The sequence below is a fragment of the Triplophysa rosa genome, linkage group LG7 (genome assembly GCF_024868665.1).
Source record: "Triplophysa rosa linkage group LG7, Trosa_1v2, whole genome shotgun sequence".
Lineage (NCBI taxonomy): Eukaryota > Metazoa > Chordata > Actinopteri > Cypriniformes > Nemacheilidae > Triplophysa > Triplophysa rosa.
This window is the reverse complement of record NC_079896.1, coordinates 15726889-15753311: the sequence shown is the minus strand read 5'-3', so window position 1 is coordinate 15753311 and position 26423 is coordinate 15726889. Positions and strand designations below refer to the sequence as shown.

Below are 26423 nucleotides of genomic sequence, written 5' to 3'. Positions count from 1 at the left end.
TTCACTCACAGCAGCTAACATGACTCGCCCGACGCCTCCTCCTCTGGAGTCAGCAGGTGATCAGCTCCCTGCGAGCCACACACATCCCAGGCGTCCTGAACCAGACAGCCGATGCGCTCTCTCGTCAGTCGACGCCTCGCGGATAGTGGCGACTCCCTCCCCGCGCAGCCGGCTCATTTGGGGCAGTTTGGCCAGGCACAGTGGTGTTGTTGCCTCCCCGGACTCCACCCATTGTCCGCTTTGGTACTCCCTGTCCGAGGTACCCTTGGCACGGATGCCCTTGCGCACAGCTGGCCGCGGGACAAGCAGAAGTACGCTTCCCCCCAGTGAGCCTCATTGCACAGGTCCTGTGCAAGGCCAGGGAAGAGGAGCATCAAGTGGTAGTAGTTACGCCCCTTTGGCCTAACCAGGACTTGGTTCTCGGAGCTGAGGCTCTGACAACAACTCCCCCCTGGCTGCTCCCCCTGGCGAACAGCTTCCCCAGGGGAAGGGGCACGTTACGGCATCCCAGGCAAAACCTGGTCTCCATGTCTGGACGGGACGAGGAGATCCTGAGTGACCCACCCCCGGTCCGGTTGGGACGTCACTCAGGCTAGGGCTTCGGCCACTGGGCGGCTATACGCCCATAGGTGGCGCCTCTTCTCGTCCTGGTGCTCTTCTCGGCGAGAAGACCCGCGGAGTTGCTCGGTCGGGTACGAGCTGTCCCGTCCTCAAGAGAGACGGGGGAGTAACCTCTCCCCCTCCACACTGGGAATGTATGTAGCCGCTACGGCCGCTCATCATGACCCAAGTGCTGGGTAGCCTCTGGGACAGCACGACCTGGTCATTAGGTTCCTAAGGGGCGCGAGAGGGTGACCACCTTACCCGCGCTCCGTACCCTCTTGCGACCTAGGTGGCGGGCCTCAAGAGGCCCCGCCCCCTTCGAGCCTCTCGGGGTTGCCGCTCTTTCTCAGTCTTGATAAAGACGGCTTTCCGCATGGCGCTCACCTCCAAGAGGGTAGGGGATCTACAAGCACCCTCCGTGTCCACAGATTGCCTAGAACTCGGGGCCGGGATTCTCACGTTATCTTGAGACCCCGCCCCGGCTACGTGCCCAAGGTTCCCACCACTCTCCCGAGAGACCAGGTGGTGAACCTGCAGGCGCTCCCCACCGGGGAGGAAGACCCAACCTATCCGTGTTGTGTCCAGTACGCGCACGGCGCCTCTACTTGGACCGCACGCAGAGCCCAGAAGCTCTGAGCAGCTCTTTGTCTGTTTCGGAGGTCAGCAGGAGGGCTGTCTCCAAACAGAGGCTGGCGCACTGGATCGTGGATGCCCTCGTTAGGGCATACCGATCTCATTTCGCCCCTGCCCGTTGGGAGTGAGGCACACCCCTCATGGGCACTGGCTCAGGGCGCCTCTCTGGCAGACATCTGCAGAGCTGCGGGTTGGGCTATGCCCAACAACTCCGTGAGGTTCTAATACCTACGCGCGGAACCGGTGTCAGCCCGCATCCTGGCAAGGTGTGGGACCGGCAGCCGGTAGGGCGTACGCCTGCGGAAGCCCTTCCCCCTCCGGGGGGAGCAGTGGCGATCCCGCCTCACTTCTTTCCCCTCGGGTAAAGAACAGGCATTCCATCCATCACTAAGCACCCTTCCAGGGGACAGGCTGGGCAGAGCAGCCCTGCCCCCTTAGGCCGGGGAACAGTTGAGTTATCTCCCACATAGCTCTAACCGGACCTAGTGCTCCAGACGTGGTAACCCCCCCTCCGTGGGCTGTTCCGTCTGATGTATCCTCATGAATGGTTCCCACCTTGGCAACCCATGACCTCCCCAGGTGGACTCCCACCTTGCGGTTAACTCCTGCAGTCCGCACATTCCTCCCATGAGTTCTCCCCTGATGGTGAGACCATGTGGTGTCTCCACTAATTCCTCCCTACGGTAGGTAGTGGCCTCTGCAGCGTTTTTCCCCCAGGGGGGAATAATGCTTACCCAGTGGCCCGTACGGTGCTGGGCGGCTTCTCGCCATTTAGAGAACTAGGCCTCCGCCCGTGACGGCCGGTGACAGGGGCTTCCCAACTTTGTGTAAAGCTCTGGGTTCCCCTTCCACTCCACTGGAGGGTCATAATTTCGCATAAGTGTTCGTCTGACTCGCCCAGGCCAGTCAACGTCGCTCCGCAGAGATTGTGACGCGGCTCAGTGCTGTGGCGTTTTCGATAGGAACCCCATTCTGTCGGTTCGACACAACGTCGAGAGACCGACAGAAAGGGAACGTCTTGGTTACGGATGTAACCTCGGTTCCCTGATGGAGGGAACGAGACGTTGTGTCCCTCATGCCACAACACTGGCCGCGCACCCCAGCGGTCGGGGGAGGATGCTTTAGGCTCCTCAGACCAAAGGTGAATGAATGAGCACGCCGGCTTCCCTCTTATACCCGGTCATCCGGGGAGGAGCCCGGCATGCAAATTTCATTCGCCAATTTTCATTGGCCTTTTCTAAATACTCAGAAGATGATAGGTTCTCAAGACAAACCCCATTCTGTCGAGAGACCGACAGAAAGTGAACGCCCTTATTACTGAGATTACATCTGTTATTGACAACAAGCCCAGCGAATGGCAGGTGCTGGAATGCACCTATATATCATAGATAGGTTAGACAAAGCCTCCACAGAAGAATATCAACGCCTACTTCTCGAGCCCTGCCCACTGGTTCGCGCATGACAGTACTGAACACAAGCTGCACGGAACCAGATAGAGTGAGTGTAAGCATCATGCTGTTAAAGATCGCAAAATATTGTGCAGTGCCTGGTTGTGGAAGAACACAGTCGCTGCATAACCTTCCTTCGCATTCCGACAGTAGGAATGCATGGTTGAAGTTCATTATTAAAGACATTCCAGCTCACGTGGGGAAAACATTGAGCATTTGTTTGCTTCATTTCAACGCGGATTCCTTGAACAAGTCTTATAGGTCAATATCACGAGAGCGATGCAAGTATCGACTGCTCCGTATGGATCTGAATCTCTCTTGTGGTACTTTAATGCGATACGCCACACAGTTTACGCAGCCCTGCTGCAGTTGAACGCGTCTGTTCCTAGAGACGCTGATTAGCTTGTAGAGGTGTGTTGTAGAGTTGGGGCTAATCTCGGCAGGAAAATGGATCTATGCTGGACGTAATGCCATGCTCTGCCCTTCGAGGGAAGTAAGTCTGATCACTTCCATTTGGAATTTCCCCCATGACTTTTCTTGACGGTTCGATATCGATACACGTACCGTTACACCCCTACACTGGATGTGTGAACAGTGTAGGCTACGCGTCACATGAGTAGCGTGTAGAGAGAGCGGCTGCAAACCCATCGTTCGCACTTGCAGCGCTTGCAGGGCATTTCGTACTGACTGTGTACAAGTGTAGGTGAGAGTAAAATTTTATATATTATAAATCCTTTAAATGCTTATGTTGTCTGGCCAACAATCTTTTGACAACATTTGTGTTTTTGGAAAGTTTTGGCAACTTTTTAAAACACATTTGACATTACTTACATGCATTATAGTAAAATGGTTACTTTTCTTCTCAACCCACGTGCATTTTGGCCTTTAGCAATGCATTTTCATATTAATTGAGTAGTGTAACAAATGTAGACTCAAAACGATTGCTGCCTTCTTCTTCAGCACTGCTCCTGTGACACAAGCATGAATTGTCACCCAAAAAAAAGTCACTATTGGAATTCAAACTATTAGAAGCTTTTGTATGTCACCAGATGATTGTTTTTCTGTGTGACTCAGCCGAAGACATCAAAAGATCAGATGTTGGCCTGGACAGATGTTGGCTTACAGTACTCCACACTGACTTCTTTGCTGTTCCCTGAATGACTGACTACCGTGTTATAAAGTAAAACTGAGCACCTGTCAGTTTGTTGAGTTAGTGTTGTAAAGTCACATGTGTATCAGTAAATTGAATGTTTTGATGTGAGCTGCTGTTTTCTATTTTTCTCTCTCACAACACAATAGTTTTACATTTTCAAAGTCTTCACTGGAGGTGCACAAATATACTAAAAATAGACTAAAATATTTTCTACATATTCCCCACATACTTGCCTTTTATTCAGATGTACATTATTGTTATGCAGGTTGTCCTTAACAGGAAGATAGATAGGTTGAGAGTGACTCCAGGGACCAACACCACTTCTACTTATAACACGGTTTAAAAAATATATCTTAAAGAATATGACATACATTTTTGTAATTTTAATTTAATCTCCAACTCTGACAGGACTTGAATTTGTGCTGGTCCCTCAGTCACACAAAGTATGTTTGTTTTTGTGGAACGAAAAGGAGAGTCAGAGTCCAGTTTGGTTAGTTTATTTTATAGAAAAGAAGCAATAATAGTGATTCCCCTTGTGTGCCTCACTGAATATACTAGACATACACAGTTGGTACAAAATAACATGACCAGTTTTATTCTTGATAAAACATTGCACTTAATTTGTAAATTTATAGTAGCCTATACTTGGACTTTTATACATCTGTGTGTATTTGAGAGTAAATTGATTTTATATTAGTCTTGTATATCAATGTCATGAGTGTGAGGAACAGAACCCAATTGCAGGCAGCCAGAGGTGAAGGGGTTAACAGATTTATTAAACACAACGGAGACAAAACAAAAACCCACGAGGGGGTGTCAACACGAGAACAACTAAAATACAAGACGAGAACAAAACACTTCCCACAATGGGGCAAAACAAACGTCTCGGTTATGGTTGTAACCTCAGTTCCCTGATGGAGGGAACGAGACGTTGTGTCGAACCGACAGATGGGGTTCGTCTCTGAGAACCAATCACTTCCGACTACTTAGAAAAGGCCAATGAAAATTGGTGAATGAAATTTGCATGCCGGACTCCGCCCCGGAAATCCGGGTATAAAAGGGAGACGGCATGCTTCATTCATTCACCTTTGTTCTGAGGAGCCTGAGACCTCTCACGACTGCTGCAGTGGACAGCACGTGTTGTGGCAAGGAGGACACAACGTCTCGTTCCCTCCATCAGGGAACTGAGGTTACATCCGTAACCGAGACGTTCCCTTTCTGTCGGTCTCTCGATGTTGTGTCGAACCGACAGATAGGGTTCCTATGGAAAACGCCATAATACTGTGCCCTGTCACAATCTCTAGTGAAGCGACGGTGACTGGCCTGGGCGTGTCAGCCGTGAGCACTACCGCGAAATTGTAACCTGCCAGTGGGTAGGTAGGCGGTCCCAGAGCTTTCTTGAAAGGTGGGAAGGCCCCTGCCTTCGGCCTCACAGGCGGCGGCCTTGTTTCTCTAACAGCGAGAAGCCACCTGGTACCGTAAGGCCACTGGGTAAACGCTACTTCCTCAAAAGGGGGATGCGCCACAGAGACCACTTCTTACCGGAGGGAGGAGTTTAATGGAGATACCAACATGGTCTCACCGATGGGGGAGAGCTCATGGGAAGAATGTGCGGACTGAAGGAGTTAACCACAAGGTGGAGGTCCACCTAGGGAGGTCATGAGGATACATCAGACGGAACCGCCCTACTGGGGGGTTGCAATGTCTGGTAGCACTAGGTCCGGTTAGAGCTATGTTGCGAATAACTCCGGAGATACCCGGCCTAAGGGGCAGGGCTGCTCTGCCCAGACCGCCACAGAAGGTGCTTGCTTAGTGATGGATGGAGTGCCTGTTCTTCGCCCAGTGCGGAAAGAAGGGAGGCTGAATCGGTACGCTGACCCACTCGAGAGAGGGGGGAAGGAACCAATATAGGCGTACACCCTACCGGTTGCCGGTCCTACATGTTGCCATGCAGGACGCGGGCTGACACCGGCTCTACGCGGAGGTTGTAGAACCTCACGAAGGTGTTGGGTGTAGCCCAATCCGCAGCTCTGCAAATGTCTGTGAGAGAGGCACCGCGTGCCAGTGCCCATGAGGAGGCTATACCCCGGGTGGAGTGAGCTCGCACTGCTAGGGAGCTGCCTTAGGAACCTAATGACCAGGTCGTGCTGTCCTAGAGACTTTCCTGATGAGCGGCAATGGCAGATGCATACACCTTCAGTGTGGAAGGGGAAAGGTTAATCTTGAGTCTCTCTTGTAGAAAGGACAGCACGGTCCCGATCGCACAACTCCGTGGGTCTTCTCCTCGAGAAGCACACCAGGTCGAGAAGAGGAGCCACTTGTAGGCGTATAGTCGCCTAGTGGCTGGTGCCCTTGCATGCCATATGGTCTCTACCACCGCTGGAGGCAGACCACTCAGGATCTCCTCGTCCCGTCCAGGGGCCAGACATGGAGGTTCCAGAGGTCTGGCCTGGGATGCCATAACGTGCCCTTCCCCTGGGAAAGCAGGTCCTTCGTCAGGGGAATCGGCCAGGGGGGAGCTGTCGTCAAGAGCATTAGCTCCGAGAACCAAGTCCGGTTGGGCCAGTGTGGCGCAACGAGTAACACTTGATGCTCCACTTCCCTGACCTTGCACAGGGTCTGTGCAATGAGGCTCACTGGGGGGAAGGCGTACTTCCGCTTGTCCCGCGGGCAGCTGTGCGCTAGGCCATCCGTGCCGAGGGGTCCCTTGGCAAGGGAAGCTAGGTAAATCGTGGACAATTGTCCATTCATATAGATTGCCATCGGTCGACTAGGCAGAAGAAGGGCTCGTATACCTGGATTGGACGCCAAATACTCACTCACTCTTATTATGATTGGGACTTTTTTCCCTTATCGGAGTTTAGGGGCCGTTTTCCCGGAGAGGCATCGTACGGAAACCACAAGGGGTGTCAAAGTGCTGCGGGTGTGGACCCTCGCTCCACAAAATGCCTATTCATCCCCTGACCACCTATTCTTCATCACCGCATCTACGAGGGACCTTTCGCGTCCCCCTGACCGCCTAACTCTGCCATAGTCTCCCTCACGTCCGCAGCGCGCCTAGAGTTGGTAGTTTGCTGCCCCTTGCTGCCTATTCGTGGCGCAACATCCAAAAGATGCCAAAACGTATCGCTCGCCACCCTTGCGTCCGCAGCGCGCCTATAGTGGGTAGTTTGCTGCCCCTTGCTGCCTATTCATGGCGCGACATCCAAAAGATGCCGAAACGTCTTGCTCGCCGCCCTTCTTTCTTTTTCTCTCCCTCACGGCAGTGGCAGCCCCTAGAGGAGCCGGGCGTCCTTCGTGACCTTGCTCGTTCGTGCTTAGGGGAGGTTTCTGTCAGAAAGACGTCGGATACCCGAGCCCACTGCACGAGGGGGTTTGCGGGCCCATAGAGAACCACTAGAGGCAGGGAGATGTATGTAAAATAAGAAAAAATATTTAATTTCACTTCCTGACGAAGCCCTATCGGTATGACGTCGAGAGTCACGTGACGCAACTTTCTGTAATGTTTCGGGCTCCTGGGGCCTCCGCGGCCCGTACGGGAGCCTCTGACACCTGCAACATATCCTATTTCTCTCATAGGTGGCTATCGTACGATGAGCCCGGAACGGCCAGGGAGTCTTCAAGTGACCCAGATTCAAATTCTATAGCTCCTCGTGGCCCCCTCATTCGGTTCCCAAAGTTTGAAGTCGGTACGGCCTCGTTATGTAATATATTGCACGTTTTGGGGACGTTGTGGGCCATTTATTTTTCTGGAATATTTTTTGTGATTTTTTTCAAGCACTTGCCGTACAGCGAGGAGCATGGGGTTCGAATATGTGATGCAAGAGGGTGTGATGAAATAGCATTCGAAGCCCTGAAGGTTTTTGTACAAAAATAAAGCAGAATATTGCTGAAAATGCTGGTCAGAGATTTATTTCTGTGAAAAGTGCATTTGTGTAACACATGAGCATTTTGACAGCCTGAAGTGTGCAATACACCTATACAGGGTGCTTCTAGGATACATATCTGTAGGTTTGTCACAAGAAAATGGGTTTACAGTATGAAAAATTGACCGTTAACAGCATTGTCCACCGTTAACCTAAACGGCTACTGTCAAATAAGTTACGACTGGGACTTCCGGTGGTTTTGCTGAGTCACAGGAAGTCCCAGTCGTAACTTATTTAACAGTCGGTCGGTAGGCTACTAATGTACAAAACACTTTTCACACAAGAAAAAGCACTAGAAAATGTTCCCTAGGTTCCAGTAAACCACTCTCTCGGTATGTGAAACAGGGGCCAACAGACTACCAGACTATAAAGTTTGGGGCCCCTCGATCCCACTGCGGCCCAACGGCTGCTGCCGACACTCTTAACCTATCCCATTCATTTTCATAAGCTCACGGTGGACAAATGGGACAGAAAGGTCTGATGGACCTGCAATTCACGTATATGCCTTGTCACGGGGCCCTGGGTCGTGTTCTGGAGTTCCGCGCCCCTCGGACCTCGTTGACCTCTCACTTTGCCCAAAAAGACACTAGCCTACATATAGGTTGCGAAATTATGCTCAGGAATACAGGGGTCAAAAGGTCACAGGGTCTTCATACTCGGCACGGTATACCGTGGGAGTCTCCCAAGCCGGGGTATCGAGTACCGTGGTTCTCGGTCACCTCGAAGTATCTTATTCTTGAAAAAAGATTGAGGCCCAATTTTGTTCAGTTTGCTCATTCAAGAGGGTCTTTCTGGCTACGAAACGAAGAACCCTGCATGAGAGACTTTTTCAAACCGCACTATGAATCTTTTCCCACGGTTCTAGACAGCCACCCTCACGGTATGTTAAACAAGGGCCTACAGACTACTAGAATCTAAAGTTTGGGGCCCCTCGAGCACCCGGGGTCTGAACGGGAGCCGCCGACACTCTTAACTTATACCATTCATTTTCATAAGCTCTTGATGGACAATTAGGGTTGGGGTACAGAATGGTCTGATCGACCCGCAATTCACGTATATGTCTCGTCACGGGGCCCTGGATCATGTTCTGGGGTTCCGCGCCCCTCGGACCTCGTTGACCTCTCACTTTGCCCCAAAAGACACCAGCAGCCTACATATAGGTTGCGAATGTACGCTCTAGAATACAGGGGTCAAAAGGTTGCAGGGTCTTAATACTCGGTACGGTATACTGTGGGGGTCTCCCAAGCCGGGATATCGAGTTCCGCGTCCGTAGACGCTTCTGGAGACAGATTTCCACCTGGAAAGCAACTGCATCACGAGGCCTTCGCAGGCACAAGTCCCCATAGAGATCAATGCGAGGGAGAGAGATGTATAAAAAATAATAAAAAATATTAAATTTAATATCCCAACCTAGCCCTCTCGGTATGTCGTCGAGGGCCAACTGACGCAACTTTCTGTAAAGTTTCGGGCTCCTGGGGCCTTCGCGGGTGGTACGGGAGCCTCTGACACCTGCAACCTATCCTATTATTTTCATAGGTGCCTATCGTACAGAGACCGCCGAACGGCCCTGGGGACACCGAATGACCCCGATTAAAATTCTGTAGCTGCTCGCTGCCCCCTCATTCGGTTCCCAAAGTTTGAAGTCGGTACGGCCTCGTTATGTACTATATAGCACGTTTTGAGGACGTTGTGGGCCATTTATTTTTCTGGAATATTTTTTGTGATTTTTTTTGGATCACTTGCCGTACACCGAGGGGTACGGGTTTCGGATATGTGGTTCGTGAGGGTGTGAAGAACCAGCATTCGAAGCCCCGATGTTTCTGTACAAGAATAAAGCAGAATTTTGCTGAAAATGCTGTTCAGAGATGTATTTCTGTGAAAAGTGCATTTGTAAGCAAAATAAGCATTTTAATAGCCTGAAGTGTGCAATATACCAATATGGGGTGCTTCTAGGATACATAGCTGTAGGTTTGTCATACAAAAGCTGTTTACAGTCTTAAAAATTGACCTTTTACAGTCAGATCGCCCATAGAGATCAATGCGAGGGAGAGAGACGTATGAAAAATAATAAAAATTACTTAATTTCATAGCCCGACCTAGCCCTATCGGTATGTCGTCGAGAGCCACGTGACGCAACTTTCTGTTAGGTTTCGGGCTCCTGTGGCCTCTGCGGGCCGTACGGGAGCCTCTGACACATGCAACCTATCCCATTATTTTCATAGGTGGCTATCGTACGATGAGCCCGGAACGGCCCCGGGGACTTCGAATAACCCTGATTCAAAATCTATAGCTACTAGCGGCCCCCTCATTCGGTTCTCAGAGTTTGAAGTTGGAACGACCTCGTTATGTACTCTATCGACCCTGTTTGTGGAGATTGTGGGCCGCATATTATTTGGGAATATTTTTGTGATTTTTTTTCGAGCACTTGCCATACAGCGAGGGGTACGGGCTTCGGGTATGTGGTGCGTGAGGGTGCGTCGAACTAGCATTCGAAGCCCCAAGATTTTTGTACAAGAATAAAGCAGTTTTTTTGCTTAAAAAACTGGTGAGAGACTAATTTCTGTGAAAACTGCGTTTGTATGCAAAATAAGCATTTTAATAGCCTGAGGTGTGCAATATACCAATGCGGGGTGCTTCTAGGATACACATCTGTAGGTTTGTCATAAGAAAGTTGTTTACAGTCTAAAAAATTGACCGTTTACAGTATTGTCCACTGTAAGCCTACGAGGCTACTGTCAAATAAGTTGTGACTGGTACTTCCTGTGGTTTTGCCGAGTCACAGGAAGTGCCAGTCGTAACTTATTTGACGGGTCCTCATAGGTAGCTAATGTACACACCATTTTTAAGCTTCTGGAGCACATCTATGAGCCTTAATGCACGTCGTTGTGAAGGGCTGTGACTCTCATACACTCTACTGTAGGATTAAGCCATATAACTCCTTACTCAGGCTTATAATGACCCTTAATAGGCTTTGTCCATTATTTACCTATGAGGGTCCCATTAAATAAGTTACGAATGTACATGCCACACGTAACACTTTTGGCACGGCTCCCATAGGTAGCTAATGGACACACCACTTTTAAGCTTCTGAAGCACAACTGTGAGCCTTAATGCACGTCATTGTGAACGGCTAAGCCTCTCATACACTCTACTGTTGGTTAAAGCTATATATCTCCCTACTTAGGCTTATAATGACCCTTAAAAGGCTTTGTCCATTATTTACCTATGAAGGTCCCATTAAATAAGTTACACATGTATTGTCCGTTATAAACCTATGTGAGCCACATCAAATAAGTTACACATGCATTGTCATTTTGAGCATAATAACCATGTTACAAAGCTGTAATAAACAGGTAATTGCCAAACTGAGTCACGGACACTTTTGGCACGGCTCCCATAGGTAGCTAATGGACACATCATTTTTAAGCTTCTGGAGCACAACTGTGAGCCTTAATGCACGTCATTGTGAAGGGCTAAGCCTCTCATATACTCTAATGTTGGTTAAAGCTATATAACTCCTTACTTAGGCTTATAATGACCCTTAATAGGCTTTGTTCATTATTTACCTATGAGGGTCCCATTAAATAAGTTACAAATGTATTGTCATTTTGAGTATAATAACCATGTTACAAAGCTGTAATGAAAAGGTAATTGCCAAACTGAGTCACACGCACTTTTGGAACGGCTCCCATAGGTAGCTAATGGACACACCATTTTAAAGCTTCTGGAGAACATCTGTGACCTTAAATTGACGTAATTTACACAGTAGAGTGCCTCTTATACACTCTATTGTTGGTTTAAGCCATATAACTCATTGGCAAGGTTAAATAATGACCCTTAATAGGCTTTGTCCATTATTTACCTATGAGGGTCCCATTAAATAAGTTACGAATGTACATACCACACGTAACACTTTTGGCACGGCTCCCATAGGTAGCTAATGGACACACAATTTTTAAGCTTCTGTAGCACAATTATGAGCTTTATTGTACATCATTGTGAAGGAATGTATCTTCTGTGTACAATATTATTGGTTTTACCTGTATAACTCATTGCCAAAGCAAATAATGGTAATTTAGAGGCTTTGTACATTCGTCACGTATGAGGGCCCCTTCAAATAAGCTACAGATGTAAGAAATAGGCGTGTGTGACAAAGCGCTAAGGATTCCCAAACTGTACCTCAAAATACACAAATATGCATCCGACTCCTTACCTGTCACATAGGAGGCGAATTTACACAGTTTTAAACCTGTAGAGCACCATATTGAGCGTTAATGTACATTATCATGAAGGAATGTGTCTCCATAGGCTTTGTTCATTATTTGCCTATGAGGCTCCCATTAAGTAGGTTATGAATGTACATGCCACACATAACTTGTTTGACAATTCCCACATAGGTTGACAATGTACATCCCACTCATAACACTTTTGGCACGGCTCCCATGGGTAGCTAATGGACACACCATTTTTAAGCCTCTGGAGCACATCCATGAGCCTTAATGCACGTCATTGTGAAGGGCTATGCCTCTCATACACTCTACTGTTGGTTAAAGCCATATAACTCCTTACTTAGGCTTATAATGACCCTTAATGGGCTTTGTCCATTATTTACCTATGAGGGTCCCATTAAATAAGTTACGAATGTACATACCACACGTAACACTTTTGGCACGGCTCCCCTAGGTAGCTAATGGACACACCATTTTTAAGCTTCTGGAGCACAACTGTGATCCTTAATGCACGTCATTATGAAGGGCTGTTCCTCTTATACACTCTACTGATGGTTTAAGATGGATAAATCATTGCCAAAGCAAACGAGACCACTGACAGGGGTCTTACTCTGTCTACCTAATTTTGGGCCCTTCGAGTGATTCGCAAATGTGAGAAAACATTGTGTCGATGCACACCGGCGCTTTTATGTGCACGTTCGACTCGAAAGTCAAAGAAAAGGGCTTTGGGCTATTTAAGCATGTATCACACAGCCGCTGGGCTCAAATGAGGCAGTTAGCTCCGAGACGGGGTCCCCCGGGGTGCCGGGTGGCGTCCGAGTCTTCGGGGGCGTCGGGCAGGCCTCCCTCAAGTTTTGAAAATTGGTTACAAGGGGCACGCATAGGTTTCTCGTGTACATCGGGGTCCGGAGCCAGCCCGTAGGCTGCAAGGGGGATGTTCAGGCGCTCTTCGGGAGGCCCGGTCGCAACCTGATCGGCGCGCGTGGCTTAGGCTGGGACCGTACGTCGAGTCACCCCCTCGTGGTCCTACCCAAGAGAGCGCCTAACCCTTCATTTCGTGACTCAAAAATTAGGCACTTTGGGCAATTTTCATGGGTCCCCCGGGCGTCGCCGACGCCCCATGACGCTTCCGTTCGATCGCGGGCACTCTTCCCTTCGTTTCGGCACCGCCGGGCGACCTGGGAAAAATTTGGGGGCGTCGGCGCGCAGCGTCCATAACTAGCCATCCGGCGCATGTCAACTAAGTTACACGTTACGTTTGATGGCCTTAGGCATGTCAGGGAGTACCAAAGCGGGCAATGGGAGGAGTCCAGGCAGGCAACAGGTCCCCCTGTGCCTGGCCAAACTGCTCCCATATGAGCCGGACTGCGCGGGGATGGAGTCGCCACTGTCCGCGAGGCATCGACTGATGAGAGAGCGTGTCGGCTGTCTAGTTCAGGTCGCCTGGGATATGTGTGGCTTGCAGGGAGCTGATCACCTGCTGACTCCAAAGGAGGAGGCGTCGGGCGAGTAGTGTTAGCTGCCGTGAGCGAATGCCACCCTGTCGATTGATATACGCCACGGCAGTTGTGCTGTCTGACCGGACCAGCACGTGCTCGCCCTGCACGAGAGGCTGCAGCCTCTTCAGTGCAAGTAGCACAGCCAACAACTCTAGGCAGTTGATATGCCAATGCAGACGGGGGCTCGTCCACCGCCCCGACACTGCATGCCCGTTGCACACGACACCCCACCCCTGCAGGGAGGCAACCGTCGTCACACGACGTGCCTTGCTGCCCTAGGGGGATCCTGTCCACCAAAAAGGTCATTGAAGACCAGGGGGTTGGGGTGCGTCAGCAGAGAGGTGTGATGACCATACGCCTGCTGCCGGTGTGCCACGCTCTCCAGGGACCCCGACTCTGTAGCCAGTGTTGGGGCGGTCGCATGTGCATCAACCCGAGGGGGACCACCCCCACCGAGGATGCCATGTGCCCAGGATCCTCTGAATTGTTTCAGGGGGACCGCTGACTGCCTGAAGTGCTTCAGGAAGTTCAACACTGACTGACCGCTCTCTGAGTCAGTCACGCTGTCATGGGGACGGAGTCGAGTTCCATACCGAGAAAGAGATGCTCTGCACAGGGGAGAGATTGCTCTTTTCTCAGCTGACCTGTGGTCCCAACCAATCTAGGTGCCGGAGCACTAGGTCCCTGTGTGTACACAACAGATCTCGTGAGTGTGCCCAGATGAGCCAGTCGTCGAGATAGTTAGTACCCGCTCACCTCTCTCCCCGAGGGGGGTGAGGGCGGCTCCCCCGATCTTCGTGAAGACTCGTGGGGACAGGGACAGACCGAAAGGGAGGACTCTGTACTGATATGCCCGCCCTTGAAAGCGAGACATAAAAGTAAGCGTCCTTCAGGTCGATTGCCATGAACCAATCTTGGCATCTGGTAGACGCCAGGATGTGCTTCTGCGTAAGCATCCTGAACGGCAACTTGAGTAGGTGCCTGTTCAGGGTACGCAGATCTAGCAACCCCCCTTTTGGGGACGATGAAGTACGGGCTGTAAAACCCGTTCAACATCTCGGCTAGAGGGACGAGCATGATCGCCTCCTCACCAGAGGGGTGGCGACCTCGGCCCGAAGCACGGGAGCATCCTTGCCTCTGCTGAGGTTGAGAGGATGCCCTGATACTTGGGCGGGCATCTGGGGAGTTGGATCGCATAGCCGAAACGGACCGTATCCCATAGTCACCGTGACGGTTTGGGAAGCTCTTGTCAGGCTCCCAGGGACCGAGACAGGGAGGCTAGGGGTACGTTCTGCTTCATCGACCTCCCTGGGGTGGTTCGATGGCTGGCAGTGCGGATCCCTTGCCGTGGGGGGGCCCCCGGAGAGGAGATCGGCTCTGCAGTTTTACCTGCCTGGCGATGATGTAGCACAACGCACCATCGAATGAGAGTGCTTAGGCTGATGATTATCCTCGACCTTGGGTCTCACCATGACGCAACGTCGAGTTGCCGAACACCGTCGTGTAGAGGGTGAGAGCGGCTGTGATAAACGCCCAGAGAGAGAGAAAACTCTTAGAAGTGGGCTGTTGGGACGGGGCAGGAACCGTCCCGGATCGACCACCACCAATAGAATGGCTGGGGTCGGGCCCGAAGGTATTCTCGATCTCCCGGGGGTCTTCCCATGAGGGCCGCTTTGGCTTCCGCCGCGGCTGCTAATGGGGTGGTGGTCTCCTCTTTGATGTCTCGAAGAGGACCAGGGATGCTGGGAAGCAGACGGTGCATGGGATCTCGGCGGCCAGAGGCCGGTCGAGTCGCGGCTGGGGAGGATATACTTGATATCCTCTGTCTGCTCCTTTACTGTCGAGAACTGCAGCTCGACCGTATCACCAAACAGCCCCCCTTGCGAGATGGGTGCATCGAGAAAGCGGACTTTCTCAGCGTTACTCATCTGTGCAAGGTTCAGCCAGAGGTGTCTCTCCTGGACCACAAGTGAGGACATCGCCCGACCACCTTGGTCGCCCGTAGAGCGAGGTCGGTGACGCCGCGGAGTTCCTACATAAACGCTGGGTCAGTCTTACCCTCGTGGAGCTCTCTCCGCGCATTGGCCTGATGGACCTGCAGGATGGCCATAGCGTGGAGAGAGGGGACAGCTTGGCCCGCAGCAGAGTAAGCTCTCGACAGCTCAGATGCCAAAAAGCCTACGTGCTTTGGACGGGAGTCTAGGTTGAGCCCCTGGGGGACATCGACGTATCCTCTAGCTGCCCCACCATCGAGGGAAGAAAGGGTGATGAAACTAGTTGACGTGTACGCGGCGAAGGGGAGCGTTCCAGGTCGTACTAGTTCCTCATGCACTTCCGGGGGAACACGGCACTGGGGGCGAGTGCGGCTTGGAGCCGCTCTCAAGCCCGATGTACCGTGTATCCAGTCGCGAGCATTGGGAAAGGCAGTGCGGTGCACCGCAACCCAATGCCGGCGGCCCGGGAAAGCATGGCTGACATTTTGACGTCCCCTTCTTCCTGAGCTCGACCCCCCGAGGGAGGGAGCTTCAAGGAATCGTCGGAGTCTGATGCCAGTAAGTCACCCTCCGATGCTGCAACAGACATCTCATCATCACGTACCGTTTCCGATACGTGATTGAGGAACAAGACGGTGGGACCGTCTCATGGGGAACGGTCAGACGAGAAAGACGAGGTGCGAACGGTCCGCGAGCCAGTGGCTGACGGATTAGCGCTCACAGTAATCCTCATATCACCCTCGAGGCTCGCCGTAGCGGGTGGCAGGGTCGTAGTCCTGCCGTGACGGAACGGGAAGCAGACGAGGTGGTGGCTGAGTCCCGTGGGAACACAGCCACCTGTAAGGCAACGTCTGAATCGTCAACCGCCTGCAGTGTGGGCAGGATGTATCCACAACATCTGCCCCAGCGTACTGGAAGCAGACATCATGTCCGTCCCCCTCCTCGATGAGTGTGTTGCACCCACGAGAACAGCGGGACATGCCACGCTGGAGAAATTTACTCTTTTAGAGAAAAAACTCGAACACTTCTGGAACCGCCGAGACACCCAGGGGAAGTCGCCGCAGGAAGGGACAGTCCGCTGCACCACGTCGTAGAGCCGGCAGTCTTGTAGTTGCTACTTGTAGTGAAGTCTGTTGATCATGAGCGAAGGCTCTGAAGAACAAAAGGTGAATGAATGAGGCATGCCTTCTCCCTTTTAAACCCGGATATCCGGGGGCGGAGTCCGGCATGCAAATATCATTCGCCAATTTTCATTGGCCTTTTCTAAGAAGTCGGAAGCGATTGGTTCTCAGGGACGAACCCCATCTGTCGGCTCGACACAACGTCGAGAGACTGACAGAAAGGGAATGTAAGTTACTCTGTACCCCTACAACAAAACAGTTCATTAAAAAGTGTCATTCCACATGATTTGAGAAAAAAAACATCCAATGCAAGCAATTCTGACTGATGCTGACTGACAACCATTTCAGTTCACGTCTCTCCTCTAAACTCCGCCCACAAAAGCTGACCGTTCTCTCAGAAGGTGCACTCGTAGCCAGGATGCACAGAACATACTTTGACAAGTTGTTTAGTACAGGGAACTGTGTGCACGTGACCACTCTATGATGTAAAGGATGTCGCGAGCGGCGGGGCTACTGTCAGACAGCCCGCTTCCGTCTTAAGTCAAGTTACCGACTGGTAAAGCCGCTTTCATTCGGAAATGTACTTCCGTTCGGCAAGTCCCGTGCTGTGTCTTTCTCTGACACTTTAAAATGCTCCACGCACACGCACACGTACACACACACGCACTGCCAAAATGTTTGCGGCAGTAATAAAGCGCACGCGTTTGTGCCTCTCTCTCTCTCTCTCTGCGCTGGTTGCTGCTTGATCGTATCACGAGTCATGTTCGGTAAAATTTATTCGGCCACTTCACATATTCGGCCGAACACCGAACTTGCATTTTTTGCTATTTTCGGCCAAACATTTTCAGTGGCCGAACATTCGGTGCATCCCTAATTTCTAGGATGCAGAAGTTTGGATTAGTGTGTTATGCCTACAGACATGTCAAAGGGAAGTTCAAGATGTTTGAAAGGTGTTTTGTAGGATATGATAAGAATAGTCCAACTTGCATGGTCTACTATCCCAATAGTAAGAAAGTGCAGAAACATAGACTAGTGGACTTTGTAAGCAAAAGGAGTACGGAAGCAGATATGTTACCCATTGATGATGATGATTTTGGGGTCATGAATAATCCTAGAGAATCTGGAAAAAACCCTGAAGTTAATCTTCAAAGTACTCAGAAACAGGTCACAGTAAAAGAACCAGTAGTGTGTAATGACCAAACACAAAAGATGAAGATAAACCTGAGCAAAGGAGAGATCATGCCAGAATGCGTGGGTAGTAGCTATGGATGAGATGCAATCATTAAAGGAAAATGTGACCTTTACCCTGACCAATCTGCCTGAAGGTAAAGAAGTAGTGGGGGGTAAATGGGTCTATGCAATTAAGAGGAATAGTGATGGAACCGACAAATACAAGGCACGATATGTTGCCAAGGGATACAGCCAATAAAGAGGTGTGAACTATGATGAGACTTTTTCTCCAACTGCCATTATGACTAGTGTTGATGCAAAAAGCTATACAAGAAAGTCTGATTGTTCATCAAATGGATGTGAAAACAGCATATTTACATGCACCAATAGAGTGTGAAGTGTATATGCAACAGCCAGAGGGTTACGAAATAAAATCTCAAGGCAAGGAAAAAATGGTGCATAAACTGGAAAAATCACTGTATGGACTTAAACAGTCAGGCAGAAACTGGAACAGAATGTTGCATGAGTATTTATGTGAAAACAAGTTTGTTCAAAACCCAGCTGATCATTGTGTTTACACAAAAGTTACGGAAACTGAGAAAGTTTTCATAGTCATATGGGTCGATGACTTGATATTGATACATGCTTCAGTGAATGATGTTTAATTAACAAATTTCGAGACGAGTAGATAATCCACCCGGTTGGTTCGCTATCAGCAATCCCAGCATCTACCTTATTAGCTCAAGAGAGAACTACTACATATAAACAAAGCTGTCTGTGTTCACACTTGTCTTCTTTTTTGAAGCTGTTAGCGTCTGTTTTAAATTATAATCCTATTGAGTCCTGATCACTAGATTAAAACGCCAGCATCTTTTTCTGCAGCTCAGAGCGTCTTTTGAGGTTGAAAAAAGTTCAACTTTTTTTGAAAAAACGTGTCAAGCACTTTTTCACAGCTAACCAATGACAACATAACATTCCATAACAACATGCAAGGAACATGATTGGTCGAGAAGGCTCAAACTCGAAAAAATAAAATGGCGGCCGAAACGCCCGTTGGAGAATATTTTTGTATAAATGTACGTTTAATTTTCACTTTCAATAACTTTTGATTGCATTTCTAGCGAGAAATTAGTATTGTAGTTTTTAAATATGTGATTGGATATAGCAAAGACGCTCTCTGTTTATAATTCAAATACGTTGCCTATGAAGCCTGTCTCTCTAAGCTGCGTCCATGCACAAATGCTATCTTTGAACATTGCTGGCTGTTATTTGTAGGGTTCGGGCTAATACCGGGCCTGGAGCCTTCTCCCCGGACATGGGGAGAGTACTCCGAGTTCGGAAGAAACTGCCAGGCTCAGAGCCCTCTCCCCAGACAGCACGCCAAATACGCAAACCTTTTAACCTGCTTGTGAATTATCCATTGATAAATATTGCGTGTGTTAGAATTCAAATACTCCCATAAAATGTGTTCACATAATTCACATATACCCTGCTGGGCTGGGGACTCAGGTTGAGCGATTCGAGTGGGCGTGTCTATAGCGCCAAAAGCACGCCCCCAGCATTTGAGAGCAGAGAGTCCTGCTTGTTTTTCCAAGATTTTGATAACTTATTTTATTTACTTTGGGTGTTTTTTTCTCCAATCAAATTTGGCTGGGTGGTTGATAAAACACTTTTCTGTTGTGTGACAAACTCAGAACACATATTTCAATGTATCTTTACTCAGACTTTAAAGATGTGAAAGGAATGCTCAGTCAAAATTGAGAATGAAGGATCTAGGAAAGATGTCACATTTTCTTGGCATTGATTTTGAGCAAGATGTTGATTGTGTTAAAATGTCACAACACAGATATGTTGAGAAGAGAGAGATTTAACATGCAAAATTGTAAGTCCAGAACAAAAACTAAACTACACTGATGATGCTGAGTTAATGGATGATGTCAGAAAATACAGAGGTAGTAGGTAGTTTAATCTACCTGGCAACATGTACAAGGCCAGACCTATGTTTTGTTGTAAGTAAACTGTCACAACATTTTTCTAGGCCAACTATAGAACAATGGAATACTGCCAAGCATGTTTTAAAATATTTGAAAAGCACCCATGACAAAGAACTTTGTTACAGGAAAGGTGTGAATGAGAACTTAATACAGTACATGCATACAGCGATGCAAATTGGGCAACTGATGTTTCTGATAGATGCAGTACCACAGGTTACTGCATTAACCTAAATAAAAATGGTCCATTGGTCTCATGGAAAACAAAGAGACAGCCTACTGTTGCACTGTCTACCTGTGTGGCGGAATATATGGCATTGGCTGCAACTGTACAAGAGTGTTTATACTTACAGCAATTGCTACAAAACATTGATGGTCTGAAGTATGAGTCTAAGGTCTATGAAGACAATCAGGGTGCCATAGCCTTAGCAAAAAATCTGGTGTATAAACAGACATGTAAAGATGTGGACATCAAATACCATTTTGTGAGGTGTGTAATAAATGAGGGCAGGATTATTCTAGAGTACTGTCAAACTGACAATATGGTTGCAGATGTACTACAAAACCAGCAACAAAGCTCAAGTTAATGAAATTTAACATGTTTATGTTTGGAGTATGAATTTTGTGTGTATATGTATTTTGAAATGACAAAATAACAATGTGAGAGCAAGTGGGGGTGTTAACGTGTATATTGTGTAAAATATGCTCTCATCTGTATTTGTATTTGTTTTTGTTTAGTATTACTCTATGGTCCAGTCAATCACAAGGCGATGTAGATATCATGTGACCTAATCAGTGACTGAGGGTAAACACGTGCATGTTTTGTTTGATTAATAAAAGGAAGCCAGTTGGAAGGACTGGATTTACTGGGAAAAAGTACAACGTATCTTGTGTGTTATTTGAGTGCTCTGCTAACAGAAAATGTCAGGAATACTACTGCCCCGCGAGCGCAAGGTCGTGAGGGATCGCTTCTCTCTCTTAGCGTCTAACTTACTACTCTGTAAAGGGAAAAGCCAAAGCCACTAGATGTAAAGCCTACAACGTTTAGCCAGAAAAACTTAACGGCAAATGCTAACTCCCTTTCTTCCATCTCCCTATAGTAATAAGAGTATCTCTGGAGAAGCAGTACATTCAGTTCAACGTACCGCGGCCGACTCGTGAATGAATGAGTACCAAAAAGCAGTGTTTCCAAAAACGTGACACTGTTACTGGCTGTTTGATATATACATATGAAACAGACAATATGTACACGAGAACGGCTTTATTGGGCATTATGCTGTATTAAAAAAAAATTTAGAAAGTAAAAGCAAAACGTGTCTGAAGTTGCAACACACAAAACTATGCGATGACTTCATGAATATTCATTAGCCTATTTCTGAGGTATGTGCAAATATCACATCACTGGTGGAGAAAATCGGTATTGCATCGTATCGTGATGAACTGTCCGATTTACACCCCTAAGTGTTACATCAGCTTAGTTTGTGCAATAGCATTGGCTCCCATGTGTCTCGTGACCGTCATTACGTCCGCTTTGAATGTGAAACGGTATTGGCTCCTACGATTGCGTTATGCTAACTTTACGGTTTCTGTGCATTCACAGGTGTGGAGTTCTCAGTATAAAGTTATCGTATGGCTTCGGTTCAAAAGGTCTGCGACGTGAGCTGTTTGTAATACTTTTATGCTTTTTTTGGTCAGTTTGTGCAAAAAAACATCTGTGACTATACTTTCACTGCCATCAGCTATATTTTGTTTGTTTCTCTGGTTTGTGTGCTTGTTTTGTATAATTGTATGATTTGTAAAGCACTTGACCACTGGAAAATCTTAACATGGAGGCATCCATTTGGAGTGGAGCCCTCAATGCTAGAGTCTTCATGTCATGAGTGCTTTTCCCTTGTTAATGTGTAAATGTTTTATTGAAGTTTGTCCAGTATAAACTACATGTGGTGCTGGATCTTGCCTTAAACACAAACACACCTGCTGACACCTCAAACTGTCTGTTTCTCTCTCTGCCTGTAGCTGCATCTGTGTTACTCTCAGTCTTTCCTTCAGCTCTTCTATCCCATCTTCCATCTTTTCCACCTGCTGCTTCTTTTGCCTTTCTGAAAAACACACAAACAAGCAGTTATTTTTAAATTTAATCAAAAAATGTCCTTCCCACAAATCAGCATGATTATTGGAATGGGTCATCAATTAAAATTAAAGAAGTGATAAGAGCCGATGCACACAAATTTTCAACAGTACAAATTACAACAATTAAATAACTGCATGTGTTGCCTCTTCAGTTTTCTGTAATCTATACATTTTTGCAACCAAGATTTTCAAAAGATACATGAACACACATTTTCCCACCAACCTGCATCTGTGATTTCAGGATGCCGTCGCTGAACATGTTCTTGTAGGTAGGAGTAATTGACAAATAATTTTTCACAGAACTGGCACTGTCACAAAGAAAATTTTGAAAGATTATTAAATCAGACTTTTTTATAACTTCGGGCTTTACAGATACAATATGATATACTTAGCTGGTCTTTTTTGAAAACCACCTTGTGATAATTATTAGCGCTGGCCTGTAGGAGGAGTTGTTGAGTGGCAACCATCTTCTTTCTACGCCGCTGCTCCAGCTTAATTTCATACATTTTTTTCTCCAGTTCTACTCGTTGTTTTTGCTCCTGCTGGGCCCAAGAGAGTGCCCCCTCTAGACGCTCCTCCAATCCTGACAATTGTGCACTCAGGTAGTCCTGGCAGTGCAGAAGGTATTCAGTATTCAGCTGAGACATGCGGACCAGTTTGATCAAAGAAGGGTCTGCAGGCCCAGAGCAGTTTGGACACCGCTCACCCTCCACAGCACAGAAAGTTACTGCCGTAATGAAATCCTGAAGCACTCCGACATCCATCTCCCGTGCAACTCGATCCACATCAAGGGCAGCGAGACGCCTCCAGTCTAAAGGTTCAGTGCGCGTGCGAAAGTGTAAAGACTGAAGTTGGTGCGTGGGGTTCCAGGATGTCGTGGTGGGAAGAGCAGAACAGGGCTCAACAGGAGAGAACTGCCTAAGCATGGTGAAAGGCTTTGGATAATAAAAATATGAATGGACAAATTGATTCCTAAATGAAGGCTGTGTAAAGAAAAGACAGAAAGGGAGAATTGATTGAACTGGTAATTGTAGATGTACATGACACATGTACAGACACTCATTTTGCTCAAATGTTTCAGGAATCACAATGATCTTTCAGCTTAATATGATGTCCAGAGACATCCACAATAGCATGACTTCCACAAAAAGTTTAAATGCTATACTGTCTGCACCGCGAATGAACCTGGAATGCGATCGTGAACGGACCAAGGGCCCAGAGTAATTTAGTTAGGGGATCCAGAATAGCTTACGCTGCCCCGGCTTTCTCGGGTGTATATAACCATGGTTCAATGTGACCTTCTGAAAAAACTGACGTTAACTCACTGTAGTGGGTATTTAACTACACTCAGAGGACAGATGTCATATTCTAAATGTAAATAAGTGTTTGTCATATAAAATGTATGTGTGTGATACTAACCGTCAAACACACACACACAGAGAGACCCTGACTGTTCAACTGAAATTGTAGTTGGTAAGGATCCATCTTGTTCTTTTCAGAATCTATGTCATTTCTTGTGCCACATGTCAACAGTAAACTGTCTTTCTGCAGTCTGAACTGTATTGTTCCTCAAACTAAATTCCTCACAGTACGGCATAATAGCATTTCACTCCACTTGTTTCTAGACAACCAAAACCACGCCTGTATTAAGCCGCAGTAGCTTAGATACGTGTTAACAGTTTTAAATAGACGGAGATCTTTTACAGTATACGTTATGAAAGAAAATCTTACCTTTTGATAAGCAATTACATAATGTCGTTGATACGGAGTACAATAAATCTTATAACACTTACAAAACTTAAGAAAAATAAAACATTTTGCTGTTAAAACACGCACATATGGGCAACAACGCAATAATCGTTTGTTACAACGCAAATTTTTAAGACAAGATTCTTGTTATTATTCCAGTAAGCTTTGATATAAGTATATAGCAGTATAACATACAATAGCTATAACATAACACATCTACCAGTATAACAGTATAAAGTTGATATTTCACGCTCAGTATAAGGCACGTGTTTGTTAGCTGTTTGAAAATCACCGTGTTTTCCGTCTATTTTATTTCGTGTAAACGGTTATTTCAGCAGTCAAAAGATTTGACGTAACGCTAACAGAGTAAACCAAAGTTCAGATCGCAGTTTTTTTTCTGCAGAGTTCGGACACTTACTTACCTCAGTTTCTGCCACAACTAATCAAACTGATTAAAGAAATTTTAAGCAATGCATGATGACAGTTTGAACGCAAAGAGTGAAAGGAGAGCTTGACAGCTGCGACTGTTGTTGAAGGGCGGGGCTAGGAGAGAAGCGCAACCTGTTTCCATAGATACCCCTGACTCATGACCTCAGGTTCAACAACTGAGGAGATTTCAGCAAAGTAATCATTTAAGTAATGAAACATAGCAAACAAACAAAACAACAATAAAAGCATGAATTTAATACGAAACAAGGTGGTCAGAACATAATAGAAATTGCGCAAGTGCTCTTTTTTTGTCTGTAAGCTCTGTTGTGGAAAAATATCAGTCTTGCAGTTCAAAAAATCTCTCAGACAAAGAAGGTCCGGGTGTCAAGGAGTTAACTTTATTTGCTCGAGTCAAACAAGTGAGATGTTCCAAGTCATCTGAAAACCAAGTGTTTTCAGTGTACAGTTATAGTGAAACTTCTGAAAGGTAGATTCCCGTTATCTCTTATTTTTATTAACCAATTCACTGTAAACCCAAACAGTTTAACTAACTTATAATGGAAAGTACCTGGTACTCAAAATGTGCCAAAAAGTTGAACTAACTATTATTTTTGAGTTCATTCAACATCTATCAGAGATTTAAGTTAACAGTAAATATTTTTTGAGTTTTTACAACTACGCTAAAGTTTAGAGTTTAAGGGACTTGAAAAAATAGATTCAACCATAATCAAATATTTTAATGTAAAACATACGCCCTCTAGTGGCGGTTTTTACCAAAATGTGGCGTCATCGCTGAACGTGCACAACTCAGACGCTTTCCCTCCACACACCAAGACGTTCGCAGGGCAGGGCAGTTGGATTCGACATCAGTCCAAATACATGCATTTTTATTTCGAATTTCGATGGCTACAAAAATATGCAAGTATTCAGCTGTTTAAAATAATGTTGCAGACTAATTATAGTTTGTATGGGCTACACTCACATCATCCGCCCACATGTTAGGTTATCCGGATAATACAATGTGTACAGTTTTTTCAGAATATTTAGAATTAGCTACCAGTTAAAAGTCTACAAACACATCTAGTCTCTAACGTAAGGATATTAAGTGATGCAGCGCACATGCAGTCTTTATGTTAACGTTTGGTCTTTCTGAACATTTTATTAAGTCGTATATTTTTTCTGTAAGTGAAGTCAGCTGCAGGTTATCTGATGAAAATACGTGTTCTATCTTATTTCTTAGTGTTATGGATAGTTTTCTTCCACGTTTTAATGCGTAAAAGTAGTCGGGCAGTTAACAGGCCTGACCCGGTCCGTCCGTCCACGTTGTTCCCGCAATTTCAGTTCCTAAAGTGAGACACGAACATTTTTGTTAATTTTGTAATCCCTTCACGAACATAAAAAAATGTTAATAAAAATTGCCCCATTGACGCTAAATGTTTACGTAAATCTGTTTTCTTTGTGTTATGGGTAGTTTTCGACGTTTTGATGCATAAAAGTAGTCTGAACTTCACAGGCCTATTGAGTCCACGTTGCTCCAATTGCAGTTACTAAGGTGAGACACATTTTTGCAAATATAATCCTATTAGACAAACATAAAAAAATTGTGCTACTGAATTAAATGTTTATTGCATCTTAACTTAAGGTTTCATTTAAATTATATTTGTTTTTAGGATCTCTGCTGAGCAAGTTGAAAGTTACAAAGTTGCAAAAAGGTAAGTTTGTCTAAGATTTTTGTTTGGCGAATTAGAGGGATGGCTTGGGACTGTAAACTGTGTACAGCCTCATTTCAATCCAGAACACACTTACTCACACACATTCGTTTGCAGCATAGTCATTACTCCAAAGTTAGTCCATTGCCATGTTTACATAAAGACTGTTCATGTTCATTTTACTCATTTAATGCCCTGAAAACCCATTTGTCTCGATATCACATGGGAGAAAGTATTACTCAAGAGGCTCAAAATCAGGAACTTTTAGTTTTTATCTGTCCAATTTGTTTATTTAAGCAGCCATTCTCAGACACTACTCTCTTCCGGCACCTGAGAGTCCATTTAAAAAGCCATGAAGTCGTTGAATGTCCATACAAGAATTGCCAATTTAAAAGTAATGTGTACTCGTCATTCAATTCCCACAAGAGCAAGAACCACCAATTTCACTCCACCTCAGATTATAAAGATGGTCTAGTAGTCAGTCAGGAATCAGATACGCCACAGTACTCTCATGCTACAGCATCTGACACTACAGAAAATGAACCTGGTCCAAGTAATGACAGCCTTGATGAAGTAGAGATGCAGTGTGATATTGACAAGTTGAGATGTCAATTAAAATTGAATTTGTCCTCATTATTT

General features: G+C 46.8%; 1 protein-coding gene across 1 annotated transcript in view; it reads right to left on the bottom strand.

Annotated features, from left to right (window-relative positions):
• Positions 1-24145, bottom strand: part of dzip1l (DAZ interacting zinc finger protein 1-like) — a 50461-nt gene extending 26316 nt beyond the window's left edge. The window contains exons 1-4 of the mRNA XM_057337299.1: positions 24069-24145; positions 22311-22880; positions 22121-22205; positions 21742-21866 (exon numbers count right to left, since the gene is read on the bottom strand). Coding sequence (XP_057193282.1) covers positions 21742-21866; positions 22121-22205; positions 22311-22823 — 723 coding nt within the window. The 5' untranslated portion in view covers positions 22824-22880; positions 24069-24145. The remainder of the gene's footprint in view (positions 1-21741; positions 21867-22120; positions 22206-22310; positions 22881-24068) is intronic.
• Between the last annotated feature and the right edge of the window lie 2278 nt (positions 24146-26423).